The sequence below is a fragment of the Lytechinus variegatus genome, chromosome 5 (genome assembly GCF_018143015.1).
Source record: "Lytechinus variegatus isolate NC3 chromosome 5, Lvar_3.0, whole genome shotgun sequence".
In the NCBI taxonomy this organism is placed as follows: domain Eukaryota; kingdom Metazoa; phylum Echinodermata; class Echinoidea; order Temnopleuroida; family Toxopneustidae; genus Lytechinus; species Lytechinus variegatus.
Genome location: NC_054744.1, coordinates 8,313,066 through 8,332,255, shown reverse-complemented (window position 1 = coordinate 8,332,255; position 19,190 = coordinate 8,313,066). Strand labels below are relative to the sequence as shown.

Here is a 19,190-nt window from a genome sequence, read left to right as displayed (position 1 = left end):
GCGCATACAATATTTGAAAACCCATTTGATTGTGTATCATTGCATTTACTTTCCTGAAATATATATATAATATTTTTTTGTTACAAAAAATGATTCCCTGCAGTATGTTTTTCTGTGAGAAGTGTATGTTGAATATTTCATAGTGATAGTGTGTGGGTGATATGCTGGATTCTTGAAGTATGCCCTTTGACTAGTGGCAGCACGGGGGGGGGGGGGGGGGGGTCTGGGGGCAACTGATAGCTTCATCTCAGCTTCACTCTTCATCTTTCTCTCTCTCCGTCTCTATTTTCTGTTTCAATATATAATAGAGTGCGAAGCAAAAGGAACAGGCTCTGGAAGACATTCTTATGTCACAAGCACTTTAAGCTGTTGTCGAACCATCCGGTCAAAATTTTACCAAAATCTGGTAAATTATGACTAACAGAAGATTGTTTTCACACTGACCAAATCAAACTTACGAGTCAAAGGAAATAGTCTTATGAATAACTGCTACTGTTTATTCTGCGAGTAATGTCAGAATACATTATTATAAATTTACATATTTTAAACATGTCTGCATTGTTGAGCGGAAAAGCATAACAGAATTTAAAAGAATGTTTTCTTGACATTAAGTGTTTGAGCTGGAATCTTGGTTCTTTAAAAAGACTGAATAGATCTAGGAACTTATTTTTTGGTGTGTTGAAAGAGATGAAACTGTTACATTGAGCTGCCATGGATGTTTTCAGACAGACGTTTGCAAGAAAATTGTATGAGATGAATAGCAGGGTTTAAAAAGGTTTTCAAAAATAAGAAATCCCTTTCGTCTTCAAATGTATTTCGTAGAATTCATGTTTTTCTCGTCCATAAAAATTGCAATATGAAGATAATACTAACGGACATGATTCTGATTACATCAGATAAACAAATATTGTAAAATGCAATGCACATTGTAAGATATACTTGGATCTAGTCTTTATCCATGTACGTCTCAGCTCTTGACAATGTAACAAAACTTCAATAGAAAAACTAACATACCCTCAAGATAAACCTTTGTATAATTCGAGATTTGATGACCCCAACTTATTTCTTTTCCATTCCTTGAGCTAACTTAAACAAGGGAAATTAGAAATACACAGATTTTTATTCATCAGGCTTTACAGGAAAACGTAGTGTACAGATTAATTTCATAAATAAAATCAAGGAAAGTTTCCGAAAAATTATGATAAATCATAAATTTCTCATAAATACGTCTTGTACAATGGTCAGTGTCTCTCTTTTACTCTAAATAACATGCTACGATTCATTTAACCCAAGGTATAGCCAGTTAAAACACCAGAAATGACATGATTTGTGAAGAGCAATGAGTACATTATTGATGCCTTGGGTGCTATCTGTACAGATATTTGGAGGCAAGGGACATCAGTCTTAATATGAACATAACAAGGCCTTGATGCATGAAATGAACTACTGCACCAATTATGTATAGTAACTACCATGGTAACAACAGCCACTGAAGTTACCATGTCATAGTTACATGTACTTATACAAGGCCCTGGCCCAAACGACCAAAAAAAAAAGGCAGCGAGTCAGATTTGAACCTTAAACCTTCCACATGATACCAAGAGCATAAACCTATGTGGTTCATCCTTGAAGTCATACCAGATAGAAAGGGTCATAATATGAATCTATTTACAGAGAATAAAGTTCTTTATTTCACATGGAATGACATCATACAAACAGACTGTGACCTCTAGCTGGAGACGTACTGGGTTGCTAAGCGATCAAACTCTGCTTCCTGGAAAACAAAAGAAAAGTAAAACTTACTGAAATGTTTGGAATATTTTGACCATATGCCGCCATAGCTAATGTCATGGGACCGGTGAAAATAGCCACCCCCCCAAAAAAAAAAAATCATTTTCTGCCTGTTGAGTATGTGTGCTATCCATTCATATCATGTCCATTGAAATCAAAGCCTGTTCCACACTGCCATACAAACTACAGACAATATAGGGAACTCTTCCTAAATCAACTTTCTTATGAAAAAAAAACACTTCGAAAACGCCCTGGGAATTAAAAATATACAACATGAGGGTAATTATTTTTATATATAATCCTGGGTTTGGGTCTGATCTATCCAATGAAAGTAAAAGTTTTGCTTGAATGTTACACTTGAGTGAGCACTTTCATTTTTGTAAAGCTCGCAGAAATCTGTGCAGAAATGCTCATTTTCATGCTTTGTCAAGGGGAAAGGGCGATATCAAACTTACCCTGCGAAAAATTTCTCATACATTTGCCTTGCTTTTCAGTTTTTTTTTTCGACAGTTATATTGTAATTTGCTTAAATGGATTTGTAGCAATCTTAAACTGTGGAAAAAATCTTCAGGATACTACAAATATATAATTTTTCAGGATTTTTTCTAAGTGTAAACTTTTTTTTTGATACACACTGTATAGACCAGAGAAAGCTCCCAGGGTCCCGTAACGCAAAGGTTAGCAACTGATCATACACTTGATTTTCACAATTGATTGTACATTGTAGTCAATGCAATCAATCATAGAAAAATGTTCTACGATCATTGCTTGCCTTTGTGTTATTGCCCCTGGGATAATTTTCACCTAGCAAAGGGTTAGCTACATGGAGAGAAAACTATTTCCCACCCAATTTACAAATATTGAAAAAAATGAGGCAAAACAGGTGATTTACCTTTTCTAAATAGTCCTTTACAAATGGATGTCTGGCATGTGAATCTTTCAGTTGTGTCAGGTAGCGGTTGGTCACCTTGATAAGGAGGATAAACATATATTTCAGTCGACTGTAACTGCAAGGAGCATGTCGACTTAGTCAGTAAACGAGATGAACGAGTAGGAAAAAAATCGATGACATCACATACTACTTCTTTTGTATCTTCTATCATATGAAATGTCAAATATTTTATAATAAAGCTCTTAATTGCATGAAAGTAACATATCAATGGTGGTTACACATTGAGCAATCAAATCAATAACCATGTGTAATATTACATAGGAAACAAATAATATTTCTTTATCAATATAATGCAATAGCAAAGAAATTGTGTGCGACATAATTAGTTCCCCCATTTTGCATTCTGCCTGTTATGTGTTGTTGTGCATAAAACTGTTTTGAAAATTAATCAAAATTTGTAAATGTTGACATTGTCTCATTTTTTTCATCCAAATTTGATGAACTTGTTTCTAGTTTTTCTTTTGCTTAAACAAATTGTTGTTTGGGTGGACTTGTCTTTACCTAGTTCCATACAATCACATTACAAAACCTACCCCTTGGATAGGATATTAAATGAAGGGGAATCCAACCCAAATAAAAACTTGTTTTTATAAGAAAAAGAAAAATCAGACAAGTTGATAGGTGAAAGTTTGAACAATATTGGACAAATAACAAGAAAGTTATGAATTTTTAAAAGTTGTAAATATTGGTAATCACTATGCCTATGGAGACTTCAAATTGGCCGCTTATGTGATGTCATAGTGATGTAAGGCAAGGACTACTATTCCATGTACTTCAATACATATTATGGCTTAAATGTCATTTTCCCCAAAAGTTTTATTTCAAATTGTATTTTTCTTTCATGAGGACATTAAACAATATACTATCTGGGTTATATTTAGATTACTGCCCCAGGGGAATGGGTACCTAGGAGAAAACCACAAATCCCTGATAATAAAGTACATGGCCTATGGTAAAGTTGTCCTTGCCCCTTGTCATAATTTACTTACCCAGTTGCCAATTTGATATCTACATGGTATTAGTGATCTAGATTTTAAAACAGCTATAACTTTTTTAATGCTTGTCTGATTTCTTTCAAACTTTCACCATTCTGTTTAATTCATTTTTCTCCTTTCAAACACAACATTTTATGGCCAAGACTGGATTCCCCTTTAAATGAAGGTCCAGCATATACTTTAGACATCAATTCCTTCCTATATTAAAATCCTGTTACTATTGTGTCTGTGAGTCATTTTCAATCAAAGAGGCCATATTTGAAATATTCTATGGTAAAAGACATTATGCCAAACTATGATAACTCCCGCATCGAAATGAGATTATGAGAACTATTGCTCTTTGTTAAGTGTTTAGCATTACCTACTCCTATCGGCTAAGTAGCACATTGATTCTTGAAAGCTTACCTCTGGTGCTTTTCCCATATGTTGTGAGAGTACAATCATGTTGATAAGTGTCTCCGGACAGTTGCTATCCTGTGTGTTTAAAACATAATTGTTTTAAAGATTTCATTACAAATGAGTTAAAGTCATTTAAATTTATTTCAATACCATTCATTTTAACTTACATTTCAATATTGTGGTAGAATTCAGTCCAATTTAATTGAATTGAACTTGATTTGTTTCAATTCTAATTCAATTCCATTAAGTTCAACTCAATCCCATCTAATCATACCAGAGACAAACGAACATGAGGCCAACCGAAATTAGAAAGAAACCATCAAGATCAAGTTTTCGTAAAGCTATTGTTGAACATCTGTTGGAAAAATGAATTTTGATACCATCTATATTTTTTATCATCTAGATATCTTTCATATGTAAATACTGTTAACTAATTTTGTTAAATTGTTATGTAGTCATTGCTAGCGTGTATTAGTAGACTCACGATTTTCATTCTTAAAAACATGTTTCTATCTATCTAGACTAGAAGGGGCCAGACTTGACTAGCATTCATGCTATTTTCTGGTTCCTATTATCCTTGCTTTTCTATGTATTCATAAATTATTGTCTGTAAACTTGTAAAATTGGTATTATCATTGCATTGGATAATAAATTCATTCATTCAAATTGCAATTCACCCGTATCAGCCGCACAGTAACGTAATTATCGCTTACAGAGTGCTAACAGTAGGCCAAGCCACCTCTTTACAGATTGTGATTGTTAAACGTTAATCCAAGATGAATGCAATGCAATATTGTAGTATTAGGCATCACTGAGACCTTACTGGTTGGAACAGGGGCGTCTGAATAGTGCATTAGCCCTCTGTTAACACATTGTTTAGTGCTAAAGTTTCTGTGCGGCCAGCACTGGTCTTACAAAGAGTTAAAATCAATCAAATCATTAATGCCGGCATTATCATCATTCTGAATTCAAGCAGCTTACGCCTGGCAACGTTGCAGACAAAAGAAAGAGCCATTTTGTTGTGTCAATGCAAGAACGCCCTTAGCAGCATGCATAAGGGCATGTGTAAGGGCATTTCTGCACCGATGGGGAGTGCGAAAACGTTTACAGGCATTTTTGCACCAACCAAACGATTTATTGCAAAAAAAAAAAACAATGACACATGCACAAGTGTTTATCACGTTCAGAGGACACACATGGGTTATGGTGTCCCTGGTTTTCCGTAGTTGCAATCGATTGGATCGATCGCAGCGGCCAGTGAAACCATACCTTGTTGATGGCTTCCTGGAGGATGTCCTCGGCATCCTCCATCTTGTTCTGCTGCATGTAAGCCGAGGCTTGACCGTTGAGGAGGAGCGAGGTGGAGGAGTTCTTGTCCGCTAGCTCCTGGAAGATGTAGAAGGCATCCTGCAGCTTCTCGCCTCCCTGTATACAGGTGGAGAAAAATAATGGACAATGATTATACAAATAATGCACGTAAGCGCGTGCATTCAGGGCCAAATGATGAACAATGTGCGAGAAGAGCCAATGGATATACCGCACCGAGGTCTGCAGAAATAAAAATGAAAATAACCAGAAATATCGTGATTTGCGAGGGCACGCAACAGAATTGTATCGAAACTTCATTGTGAAATGACTGGGATGGAATCACACTTGTCACAAGAGTCTTGCACATAAACTTTAATGTTGACCTGAAAATGACCTTTGACTTTACCTTGTGACCTCCGACTGCAACATAACATGCAGGTCCCCCAAGTCCACCTACCATCCAAGTTTGGTTGAAAAGTGACTTACGGTTCAGAGTTATGTGTCAAAAGAGTCTAGCATGTAAACATACAGTTGTGTCATAAGGTTTGTGACGGACGGACAACATTTGGATCATTAGGTCTCCCCTTCACCTCTGGTGGGCGAGACAAAAATAATTTTTCCCTGACTAGATTCCATTGTCGACTTGACTGAAGGTGCGTGGCACAATGCTAAATATGGAATTCAGGTTTACAATCTATAAACTATTTACTTCTTGGAGAAACTCACCACTGCTAAATTAAACCATGCTTGTGCTAGCTGTGTAAGGGTGGCGTCATCGTCCTTTTCCTGCATTTTCTTCACTTCTTTCCTGAATAATAGACAATTAAAAATAAGTGTCCACATTAGGAAGTGATTTATATATAAATTGGAAGTAATATGAGCTAGATGTGGTGGGTGTTTCATAAAGTATATATATGTTTCACTTACCACAAAGAGAAATACAAAAGTGATAACTCACAAGCATCCATATTTCCAAGGAAATATGTAATTTACACAAAGTAGAACCCGCTATCCAAAATATTGACAAATAGACTGTCTCACTCAATGAAAAAAATATGCGTTTTCAGAATGGTTGTTTTTCAGTGCTTGTTCATTCAAAACTCTATTTTGTACTGAAACAAATAGCAATTTACGGGAGCTAGTTTGCAACCTTTTTGGCATTGCATTGCCCCCCCCCCCCCCTTTAGCTTAGCCCAACTACATTATTCTCAAATATGACTATATCTCTTATGCAAATGGGTGTACTGAATTAAGAACACATAATTTTCTTTTATGTTTGGTCTGATAGAAAAATCCCAGAATATCAACAATTTTTTTTTACTTTTTATTTTTAATCCAAACTTATTTGAATGATAAACTGCACCCCCTCCCCCCAAAAACACTCTATACTTACCTTGCTAGATCAACTTTATCCAAACTCAAGTAGCATTGTACACTCATTGCAATGCTGTGTAAATGGAAGAAAGAAAGACAGAGAGAGAAGATTAACAAAAAAATTCTCTAATCCAGATAGACAAAGAATCAAAATGTACATGTGTATGATGTGTGAAGCCAGGTCCTTGTCACACAATGTATATAAGAAAAGCATTATTCAAAGGTAAATGAAAGTAGTTGCAGTAAAACACTTATTTTGTGAGAAAGTCTGTAAAACCAAGGTTAAGTATGACTATATCATCGTGAATCTAGATCTGGTACAGTTACATAAACTGAACTTTGTGAAATCATAAAATCTAAGCTGAAATGCGATCACACTGAAGATTGACAACACAGATAGGCACACGTGGGACAGTGTATTATTATCGCTGGAATAAAGACCCGACGGAAGTGACAGAATCCGCGCTTATTTTGCTTATTTCTCAGCAATTGCACAATTTCTTCCAGAATCCTTTGGCACATATTTTTTTATTCATACAAACAGACACTTGGGTGGTCATTATATTCGATTCTGTAAAAAGTCATTTTGAGATCGTTACCAAAACTGGAATTTATCTTTAAATGGTATGCAGACAAAACTAAATTTGGAAAAGTTAAAAATCACACTTTTGACTAATGGAAGTGTGTTCCAGGAAATTTGAAGGGAAGTCGATTCTCAAAATAGAAGTTTTTTTATTACCATAGAAAATGACAATTAGAGAAGATCAAAATGGATTTCTTGTATGGTGTCAATAGTAAGGTACTTTATCTCAAACTTAAATATATATAGCTTCGTACATATATATCAAACATGAAAATATTCATTGATTCATCATAAAACATTAAATGTGACTGCTCTCAAGTGATGTTAATATTCTTAACCCCATAATATTCCTATCTTGTGATAGTGTTTTCAGCAAACTAACATTTATATAGAAGTTGGTGCCCATTTGAATAAAATACAGACATTTCTTTGTGGATCCTGTCCTGTCACATTTGCGCATTTGGGACCATATGTACTTACCATTCCAGTGAGTCAGACTGCCGTAAACATCTCAGGGCCGAATCATAGTTCTGTTGATAAAATAAAGCAAATAATCATTGATGCTGTCTCGGTGAGGGTGACGGCACATTATATCACTTCCATTACAGAAGATACAAAGGCCGAATGAAATATAAGTTTAGCCTACTCTACAGACTGCCGCCCGACAAAAGGAAGCAGCTCTGTTAATGGGTTTCTAAGTAAATGAGGAAAATGTGTCATTGTTTTATGCAGAACTGTGATAGAGTATCTTGATTTTGAAATATCTATACACTATAGGCTATATGACTCTACATCCTTTAAAGAAAATTTCCCAAATTAATTCAAAAGTCAAATTTGAAAAAAAATTATGAGTTGCTTCTTTTGGTCAATGGATGGCAGCAGTAGAGTTACATTCTTCAACTCTTAAAGCTAAATGATAGTAGTTGCAGTAAAACACTAATTTCGTGAGAAAGTCTGTAAAACCAAGATTAAGTATGACTATATCATCGTGGATCTAGATCTGGTACAGTTACATAAACTGAACATTGTGAAATCATAAAATCTAACTGAGATACGATCACACTGAAGATCGCCAACACAGATAGGTACAGGTAGGACAGTGTATTATTATTGCTGGAATAAAGACCTGACGGAAGTGACTGAATCCGCACTTATTTTGCTTATTTCCAGGCCTGCTTATTTCTCAGCAATTACACAATTTCTTCCAGAATTTTTTGGCACATATGTTTTATTCATACAAGGGCAAGTCCAAGAATTCGCGCGCGTTACGTATGGGACATTTCAGAGGCTTCAATGACCTGAAAAATAGTGTTAATTGACTTTGATTAGATTGAATACCCTCATGATGGTAGACATCTAGGAGAAGAATAATCATGGAAAAAATGGTGGCATATGACCTCGACCTTGACCTTTTAGAGAGAAAAGATGGGCCGTTACGTATGGGACGCAGAAAAAAGACGATTTTTAAAACAATTTTTTCAAGTTGAGAATTCTCTGAAAGTATTTCATTTGACAACTTGTAACTTAGTGTGATAGAAGTCACAATACTCTAGTATATCTCAGGCAAGTTTCATGTCATAAGCCAAATCCCTCTAATTACAGACTCTAATTAAACAAATTAATGACATGTTACGTATGGGACAGTTACGTATGGGACATTTTGTCCCCATAGAGAACGTACACAATTTCCCCCATAATTCAACAAATTGAAATAATTTAAAATATGGAAATAACAGAAGAGTTTCTATCTTTTAAAATGTTCTATTGAGACATATTTGATATGACTGAAAAGGAAATTAGCCATTTCAACATTTTTCCCTTGTTTTTCATGGTTTCATGAATTTCTTATGTATTTCTATTGTTTTTTATTTTATTCATATTTTTCCATTTTCACAATATTTTCACTTCAATAGTTTTCATTAATCAGTATTCATAACAAATCAGTCTTTAAAAACTAAAGAAAAGGTAAATAATCACTTTTTAGAGCACTCTTGAATTTTTTTTTCTCCATTCACTTTGTACACAAATCTCCCCATTGACATTGTGTGTAAATGTCCCATACGTAACATGTTGTCCCATACGTAACAATTTTTTAATTAACTTTTAATTAAAAAGTAAACTCTATTTTTGAAACTTTTTGGGGTATAACATTTTCATACTTTATAAATTAGAACTTCCCAGAGATGCAGCAATGCAAGTATTGTATTATGAGAAATAACTTAAAAAAACATCCTCAAAATGTTACGTATGGGACATTCCATCCTTGGACAAGACCTAATTTGCATAATTAATTAGATGACATCACATTTTTTCCCCCAAAAGTAATAAGATGTTAGGGGGTCCATGTCCCACCTATGACTAAATCTCACAAGTTTTGTTTTTATTTTCTATGAGTTTTTATAATTGTCCCATACGTAACGCCCATTTTACCAATTATGCAAATTAGGTGCCCCAAATTAGCATAAATATGCATATTATCAGATTTTTCTTATTGAAATTTTAAAATTTAACATTTGGGCTTTCTTACCCCACCAAAGATAACTTCTTAAATTAAAGATGAAATTTTGCCTTCTAGGGTGACCTTTTCTTGGACTTGCCCAGAAATAGACACTTGGGTGGTCATTATATTAGATTCTGTAAAAAGTCATTTTGAGATCGTTACCAGAACTGGAATTTATCTTTAAAAGTTCTTTATTCTTTATTAAACATGCACGTTTACCACTGGTGTCAATCCGTGACATCATACTATTCAAGTTGGGGGTATTAAACAATAGATTATCCATCCCCCTTGAACAGTAGATTCACAGCACAAACCGACACCCATGACATTTACAAATTTAGTGTATTAATTGGTTACAGTGTAGTGCACTTTCAGCAAAGAAAGAACAAAGTGCAATGTACTTTTATTTATTAGATGGTACACATTTTATTACAATTTACTTTTAATAACAGGTAGGCCTATTGTAATTCTGGATCCAAGCCATCATTTTCATAAATCAGAAAACAGACAAAGCCAAAGGGTTTTCAAAAAATGTTGATTTGCCGGGAGAAAACAAATAAATTAAAGCACTTTACTACTAGGCCTACAATGTACATGTTCATGTCAAGCCTAATGAAAACAGAGCTTGTGACATCATAATCTCATAGCGCCCTCCCTCAGAGGATATAGGAATACGTGTAAACAGTGTTGTCAGAGGTGTGCCAGCTGCAGATCACCACCATATACAAGACAATGGCTTCAGCCTCTAAGATGGCAGCGCAATGAAGTCAATGCAAAAGATCTATCACAGTAGATATGGGATTACTGACCTGTTCATGGTAGTAGATAGATCCAGCCATAAGTAGAAATGTATCACTGTTAGCATCCACACTGCTGCTCATTTTGCTCTCCAATTCAGATACAACCTTGTCTCTACATAGGTGAAAGGTCATACAGAGGTCAAAGGCCACAAGAATGAAATCGAAGTCACAGAGCAATCCAACACATTGTGAACTTCTCTTAGATATGGAAATCTTGAAAACAGGTTGACTATCCCCAATACCACAAAGGAAACAGTAGTCCTGTTCGGGTATTTTATCCGTCTGTGGCATCTTTTTTGTTTAAGAGCCTATCGTCTAGTGAAGAAAGTGATAGGCTCCTTGGCCATCTCTTGAGAAAGACTACTGGGCAAGTAGTCACCAACATATATACTTTTTTTAATCCAAAAATATTCAGACAAATATCCCAACTCGACCAGATATTTTTCATAAAAGCTGTTATATATTAACTGCTACAAGCTACTAAAAACATGGCATCTGATTGGATACTAGCTAATTTTCTGACAAGAAAAAATGCATTTGTCATTGATAACAATATTCATAAAATAGGAGCATGAACTTAATTTTCTGTAAGCTGTTGACCTGAATGGTCCCTGTACAGAGCAAATGAGAATGACAGAATTCGGTCATCAATGGATTAAGGTAGTATCCACATTACCTCCTATCAGGGTTAGCAAGGTAATCAGCAAAGAGGCGTACGGCATTCAGCTCCGGTGATGAAGCACTAGACAACTCATCCAATACCACTCCATATCGACCCTATAATAGAATAGAAATATCAACAAATGGGAGGGGGGTGACATTGACAACGGGTTAAATGTAGCAGGAAATCAGGGTATGATGGGGGGACCTAAAGCTATGCACTTTGTTTACAAACGGTAAAAAACTATGCCGATTTTAATTTTTGAACAAACTATCTTTCACTAATTTGTGGCAAACATTCTAAAGAACATTAACCACAAAGAATATATCACAAAACTCACTTTATACCAAAATCCGCCGTGTTTTCCAAACACCTCTTGTTTCCGCCGCCCGATGTAGAGGGGGTCCTAAAGCTACGCACTGGATTTATCATGCAAAAAACAGTGTTTCCTGTGCCTCAAGATATGTTCATATTAATAGGATAATATGAAATTAAAGCGAATATTACTCAAAAATTCCAAACAGTTGTGGGTTTTCTCTACATTTAGAGATTTACTGCAGTGCAGCCTCTGTAGAAATTTTTTTCAAAGAGGAATCAGTTCTATAAAGCAGATGATTATGGGGTCTTATTCTTACAAACAGCTTTATAAAACACAACCAAAGTTTCATAAGTAGGGCCTACATGCACTCAGATTCTCAGAATACTATTTCATGTACTTGCTGATATACATATATCATATTCATCAAAAATATTTTAAGACTAGACCAATTGCATTCGTATGGAAACAGAATTGAGTTTTGGTAAAATCCATATAATTAGCTATTAATATTAAAGATTTCATGTGCAATCTAACAATATTGAATTTAAGATAACTTTTTGGTACATTTTCAATCACCATCAATTGTCTTTTATCCTTTGTTCTCCGACCTCTAAACCATGACAACATACACATGATCCAACTGGTGGATCCAAACAGATACGTTACCTGACGATGCTGGTACATGTATATAGATGATCTATTCTTTTCATTATGATTGTGATATATTTGTGATAACAAACTGATATTTACAATTCCCAGCTTTCCAGTATATCTTGAGATTGAAATAAAAGTATACACTACACTGTACTACATGTTTACACAGGACAACACTTCAGACAATACTTGAATTCCTAATCACCAATGGGTGACGACAATATACATATGTTCTTCACAATGGAAAAAAATAAGAACTTACCGCAGCAGCATACGCTCTGTACATGTAAACATCCCTTGAAAGTACCAAATCTGGATTTGAAGGCTGGTTGAAAATGAAGAATAAAAAAAAGAGTTGTTAAATAGATTAAAAATTGTCAATGAATGTAAGGTTAGGGACCTTGAAGCAATAAAGATGACATGAATTGTTCAATGAATTTTTAATATGAATAATAAACCAATGACAAATAAAAAAATTGTAAATAGCTGATCTGATCTTGGGCCCTGCTTTGAAAGAGTTAGGTGTTCGGATCACCCATGCCCCAGCCCAGGCAAGGCATGATGCAGTCTTGAGATGCCCACAATGCAACGTGACTTGAGTTGAGACAGCTTGAGTTTTCAAAATAGTTCTTTTAGCTGAATGTTTATTCATGCACAGCATCAAGTTGGGAATGGCATAATTCTCTATCACTAACTACTGTCCATGTCGAGAGCAAAGTACAAAACAAAGTTAGTGAAAGAGATGTTGAACACATAATGAACAAAGACTTTTGAAAATAAAATTAAATTTAACAACAAAGTGAAAAAAATTCATAAGCTTTTCAGGTTTAATTGATTAATTAGAGATTTGGGAGAAATTTTAGGTCAATAATGATCACTACTTTGCTATACAAAATCTATATTTTTTTTTATTTTACGCATTGAAATTCAATTGAAAAAAAATTGCAAAATCGCTTACCTTGGCCTGAAAAGTGGTTTTACTTCCATGGAAGTAAAAGGAAGCCTGATGGTGGCACCAATAAATTTCATTTATCCTAAATTCAGTTCATCGGTAGTTTTATTACTGACTAAATTCATTTTATGCACAATTTCTATGATTACTGATAAAATATGGACACCAATAAATGCTTTCAGATTGTTATTGCTGATATTTTTAAAAAATCATTTAAAGTGACAACAAATTAAAAAAATTGATGTGCCTTGAACGAAACCAGCAGTGCAAGCCTTTGGGCGTTCTGGCATGCACCTGTAATCCAAGCTGTGGGGAAGTTACAAATTGATGCAGAGGTTCGAGCCCTGGTCACGTCTTTCGGATGGTGACGTTAAAGGTCGGTCCCAGACGTAAATAATCATATATGATTGATACACGTCTGCCAAAACTCAAATACACACACACACACACATTGTTCGTTTGTTAACGAACGGTCCACCATAAGTCTATACAATGAAAAGGCTGGACACTTTGCCGATTTTGGGTAATGCTTTGCATCATTGGCGGCGGAAGCCAAAAATTTTAGGAGGGGACAACCAAAAAAAAAATTTGACAAGCAAAAAAAAAAAGGTTCTCAACCTAAAAATTTTAGGGGGGACGCGTAGGAAAATAAATTGACAAGCAAAAAAAAAAAAAAAAAAAAAAAAAGGTCATCAACTACAAATTTAGGGGGGACCTCCCCCCCCGCTTCCGCCGCCTATGCTTTGCATTGATTTGCGTTTAAAATAGTTTTAGTGCCACTCAACGAGAAGAGCCCAGGTGAGCAGCGAAAATGAGTTTCGGCAAACGTTACTTCTGTTAAGTGTTATGAAGCGATGTTTACCAACTTCTCAAAAAAACGAGGACAGGTTAGTATATCTAACCTTGCACTACATGTGAGTGGAAAAAGCCTGGATTTTGAGTGACACTACACAAAACATATATTATAGGCCTATATTAACATTATGACTTCCCAAAACTCTTTTTGCGTTTGCCCCCCTTTCCTTTGACTTTTCATTCCTGTGATCCTTTGGCTTCACAATGCATATGCCACACCCTTAGTTACATGACAGACGCTATTTGTGATAAAATCTATAGCTTGCCATCATAGCTGCTAGAGTATATTTCATTTTATGATGAACAGAAATAATTTTTTGGAACTGTTTGTAAAACAAACCATCATACCTCTTGCAGCGTGCAGATGCAACATAAAAGGCAGTGCATGGGACCGTACAATAAAATTATTGTTGCTATCTTTCCAATTAATTTGATGCACATCGCATCTAATGACATTACCTTTAACTTTTGGGCTTCGTTGATACACTGTTGAAAGCTTCCAATGTAAAATGAGTTCCTTACTTCAAATAACTCGTCCACATCATCATTCTTTGGTGCCATTTTGGAGATAAAATTAAAGTTTGCTCGATTTCACGGACACGTCACTTCGCAACTAGTCTTGGTCAAGGATCTATCAGCTAATGCCTGGGACCGGGGTATCAATAAAACGAAAATTGGTTGGGATTGGTGTTGGCTGGTGTGTTCGGGTTTAAGACCGCACTTTTTCTTGAATTATGTGTTTTAATGGTTTTTCTAACATTTTTCCTCTGCCATTTTAGCCTCTCACTGGTAAAATGACAGGACTGAAATTTCAGAACATTTAAAATGCATGTGCCGGTTGCAGTATGGCAAGTTCATTCTCGGGCTATAATTTTTTTTATTTAAATGATATTTTATTTCTTCCTCTTAATATGATTTTACAATTTCAAAAATCACAAAAAAAGATATTCACAAACAAAGTATCGCATATAGAAAACAAAAAAAAGAGCATATAATACTTGCAGTCTGTCCAAAATGCCGCCCTCCCTTTCTTCTCTCGCTTTTCACTTCCTCTTCTTTCCCCTCTTCATTTCCCTTCAATTTTCCCTATTTTTTCCTTTTCTTTTTCACTTCTTCTTTTTCCCTCCCTCTCCTCTTAATCTCCTTTTCCCTCTCCCTTCATTTTTCTCTCCTTTCCTCTTCCCCCTCTCCTTTCCCTTCTCTCTCATTCTTTTACCCTTCCATTCTTTCCTCTCTCCCTTTCCCCTTCTCTTCTTTTTGGTCTCTTTCCTTCGATCTTTTCTCTCATCTCTCCCTTCTTTTTTTTATTATTCCACTCCTTTCCTTTGATCCTTCTCTTTTCTGTACCCTCTTCCCTTCCTTTTCTTTTCTCTCTCCCTTTCCTTTCTGTTTCTCTTTCCCCTCCTATTCTTTCCCCATCTCCCCTTTCCTTATCCTCTTTTCCTCCTCCCCCTTCCATTTTTTTTTCCTTTTCTCCTTTCTCTCTCTCTCTCTTTTTTTTGGGGGGGGGGGGGGGGGGAGGGTGCACAGGTTATCATGAAAATCTTATCAGGGTTGAATTTCAGCAAGCATCTGTTAAGACATCACACAGAGGCTACCCCCGTGGTTTTTTCAGCTAATTGAGAACTTCCATCCCCCTTTTCTACCCACTCTCCGCCAGGTCACAGTCTATAATAAAGATGGGACTTATCTCTCTCCCACTCTATAAGGCATTATGTCTTTTTCACTCTCTCTCTTGCCAATACCCAGCTTATCGTGTAGTCATGGTGACATAGAAGCATGAGTCTTTACTCAGGAAAACCTTATTGATAAAATGAGGAAGAGATATTTCACAAATGTCTTAGAAAAAAAGTGTAGAAAGATTTATTTACAAATTCAGAATGATACATTTCTATCATGTTTATATTGATAAACATTATCAAGATTTTACTCTAAAAGAGGACGAAACCCTTGAGACCAGTTGACTTCAAATAGATCAATAAATGTGTGAGGAAGATTGAATGAATATGGGCATCTGAATATTCAGATCAATATCACTATGTAGATCCTCCCATGGGCATTGCAACCAAGATATGTGATGTCACATACATAAAACTTCCCCATAATTTTAGTACATATTTCACTAAAATTTTCTCTTTCATCAAGTCTTGGCACGATCTGGGCCCTGTTGTACAAAGAGTTACGATTAATCCGATCAATCGTATCTCTATGGAAATCCATCAGTGTCATAATTTTTCTACAAAAAATTTGCACAATGTCCTTTTTATGCAAAGAGAAGAGCAGTGAATTTTCAAGAGAACAATGATTGCATGAATATACATCACAGGTAGAAATTATTATGAACAAACATGCATAATTAAGTTGTTTTCACTATTGATCAATTACTCCATCTCGTTTACTATGCTATTGTTCTTGTTTGTTTTTTGTTTAGTTTTTTTTTTCATCCGCCTTCTAATTTAATTGCTGCTTCGTTTTTTTTTGTCTTCTGCCCCTTTTCTCCTCACTTCTGCCTATATTTTTCCCCTTATCCTTCAGCTCGCTCTTGAGTATTCATATATTTAATCTATTCCTTAATTGTATATGATCTGGTACTTTTTTGCATAATTTGTATGTCTCATCTATGACTTTGTATTTTTTGTTTTAGTTCTGTAATTCTTAACGTTATATTGAACACATTTTGTCTTATAAGTTTCTCTTTGTGCACCATATTTGTTGTTTTATTGTATTATGTTTTTGTTGTTATATGCCACACTTTGTTTATTCCTTATGATTTCAATCTTATATTGTAAAAACTTTTTGTAATTCAGCTCTGTGCTGTAATGAAAGTTTTTTAATCAAAATAAACCATTTTGAATTGAATTGAATTGATATGTTGACGTTGCTGGCTGTCCATAGTTGCAATTGATCGGAACCCAATCGTAACTCTTTCACAACAGGGTCCAGGTGTCCTCTTTTATGAGAGGGCATGTAATAATGATTTCACAACAGTGTATCATGAATGACTTCTTTGTCATATCATTAGAATGAGCAAAAATGAGATATTTTGAGGTAATATTTTAAGTGTCCAAATGGGAGAGTTTTACATGTGTGACATCACAGATCTATCACTTTTTCACATTGCCAATTGGAGGATCTCAACAGCATTAGTGATTTTTCAACATTCAAAATGCTTGTAACTTTCTTATTGTTCGACCGATTTTACACAAACTTTTGATGATCTTATTCTTTGAACTTTCTGCTTCCATATAAGCTAACCTGCTTCAAGGGTTTCATTTTCCTTTAAAACAATATTTCCATTAGATCATAACCCTTCTTTTAGAGAATGAAATACTGGTAAAGAGTATTACAAAACCGATACATGAGCCATCCATGGAGCAAGGTTTGAAATTGTACCCATAAATATTTCTTTATTTACCAACAGTACAAGATATTTTGACCTTTGACCTTGTGATCCAAAAGGCTAATCAGATGCCTGCTCATGAAATTTCTTATAACAAATTTGCAATTAAAGTTATAGACTACTATTGTCCTTTAATCTGATTGGTTGATCGTACATTCATTATAGATATTGTGCATTTGTTATTGTAAATGTAATACGTCCTTATGAAACGGAACCCTGATCAAGAGTTCTTTGGTCACTGCTCTGTGTTCTTTGACCTGTGACTTTGACCTTGATATACTAGGATATAATCAGATCATCACACCCAAATCAAAGCCAATTTGAAGTTTTGATCCCTACAATTGTTTTTATCACCAGATACTTAGATGTATCTCTGACCTCTGACCTGATTACCTCTGTGGTCTTTGACCTGTGACTCTGACCTTGATATAATCAGATCATCATACCCAAATCAAAGGCAATTTGAAGTTTTGATCCCTACAACTGCTTTTATCACAAGATACTTAGATGTATCTCTGACCACTGACCTGATTACCTCTGTGGTCTTTGACCTGTGACTCTGACCTTGATATACTAGGATATAATCAGATCATCATACCCAAATCAAAGGCAATTTGAAGTTTTGATCCCTACAACTGCTTTTATCACAAGATACTTAGATGTATCTCTGACCTCTGACCTGATTACCTCTGTGGTCTTTGACCTGTGACTCTGAACTTGATATACTAGGATATAATCAGATTATCAAACCCAAATCAAAGGCAATTTGAAGTTTTGATCCCTACAACTGCTTTTAATCACAAGATACTTAGATGTATCTCTGACCTCTGACCTGATTACCTCTATGGTCTTTGACCTTTGACATTGACACTGCAAAACTGAGCAGATCACTGTCACTCCTGTATATATATACATAGTTGGAAAAAGTTTATCAAGTGGTTCATGAATTTTCACAAGAACAAGGATGGGATGAACGGATGAACAATCACCGCCTATGGTGGACAGAGGCATTATAAATCTTTATTTGCTAAACAGAACATCATTCCTCTGGAAAATGTGCCATTCAGAGATGCCAACCAGTATGATTTTTGCATGAGAAAAGGACAGTAGGAGTTGTATCAATAAAATAAGACGTTTCTAAATTCAGATTGTGTGTGTTATGTAGTCTGCAGGCACAGACCCCGATTGAAACTTTGATCAGCAAGTGTGTCTCCATGCGAAGACTAGCACATACGAAACTTGCTGTTTCAATTCAGGGTCTGCCTAATCTTCCAGGGGAGTGTTTCATCAATATTTTCATCTGACAAGATGTCAGATCTGACAACCTTGAGACCAGTTGACTTCAAATAGATCAATAAATGTGTGAGGAAGAATGAATGAATATGGGCATCTGAATATTCAGATCAATATCACTATGTAGATCCTCCCATGGGCATTGCAACCAAGATATGTGATGTCACATACATAAAACTTCCCCATAAGTATAGTACATATTTCACTAAAATGTTCTCTTTCATCAAGTCTTCGCACGATCTGGGCCCTGTTGTACAAAGAGTTACGATTAATCCGATCAATCGTATCTCTATGGAAATCCATCAGTGTCATAATTTTTCTACAAAAAATTTGCACAATGTCCTTTTTATGCAA

General features: G+C 35.3%; 1 protein-coding gene and 2 long non-coding RNA genes across 3 annotated transcripts; all 3 read right to left on the bottom strand.

The window, feature by feature from the left end:
- Positions 1 to 1,550: 1,550 nt before the first annotated feature.
- Positions 1,551 to 14,780, bottom strand: LOC121415197 (coatomer subunit epsilon-like). Its single transcript, XM_041608359.1, has 11 exons — positions 14,603 to 14,780; positions 12,599 to 12,661; positions 11,379 to 11,479; positions 10,712 to 10,814; positions 7,883 to 7,932; positions 6,839 to 6,892; positions 6,172 to 6,253; positions 5,407 to 5,562; positions 4,144 to 4,212; positions 2,684 to 2,758; positions 1,551 to 1,774 (listed from the first exon to the last, which is right to left on the bottom strand). The coding sequence occupies exons 1-11, from the start codon at positions 14,702 to 14,704 to the stop codon at positions 1,730 to 1,732; spliced, it is 900 nt and encodes a 299-aa protein (XP_041464293.1). The 5' UTR covers positions 14,705 to 14,780; the 3' UTR covers positions 1,551 to 1,729.
- A 1,203-nt stretch (positions 14,781 to 15,983) lies between these two features.
- On the bottom strand, positions 15,984 to 19,147 carry LOC121415196. Its single transcript, XR_005969968.1, has 2 exons — positions 18,869 to 19,147; positions 15,984 to 16,092 (listed from the first exon to the last, which is right to left on the bottom strand). It is a non-coding gene; the product is annotated as an uncharacterized LOC121415196 (long non-coding RNA).
- On the bottom strand, positions 16,576 to 18,775 carry LOC121415195. The gene is made up of 2 exons (XR_005969967.1): positions 18,079 to 18,775; positions 16,576 to 17,784 (listed from the first exon to the last, which is right to left on the bottom strand). It is a non-coding gene; the product is annotated as an uncharacterized LOC121415195 (long non-coding RNA).
- Positions 19,148 to 19,190: the final 43 nt, after the last annotated feature.

Bases quoted from the DNA above. Each gene is read 5' to 3' on its own strand.
- LOC121415197 (XM_041608359.1), bottom strand. From the start codon at position 14,704: ATGGCACCAAAGAATGATGATGTGGACGAGTTATTTGAAGTAAGGAAC. The intron at 10,815-11,378 runs GTAATGTGGATA...TCACCTATGTAG, and splicing joins CTTGCTAACCCTGATAGGAG to AGACAAGGTTGTATCTGAAT. The intron at 5,563-6,171 runs GTGAGTTTCTCC...ACCTGTATACAG, and splicing joins CATGGTTTAATTTAGCAGTG to GGAGGCGAGAAGCTGCAGGA.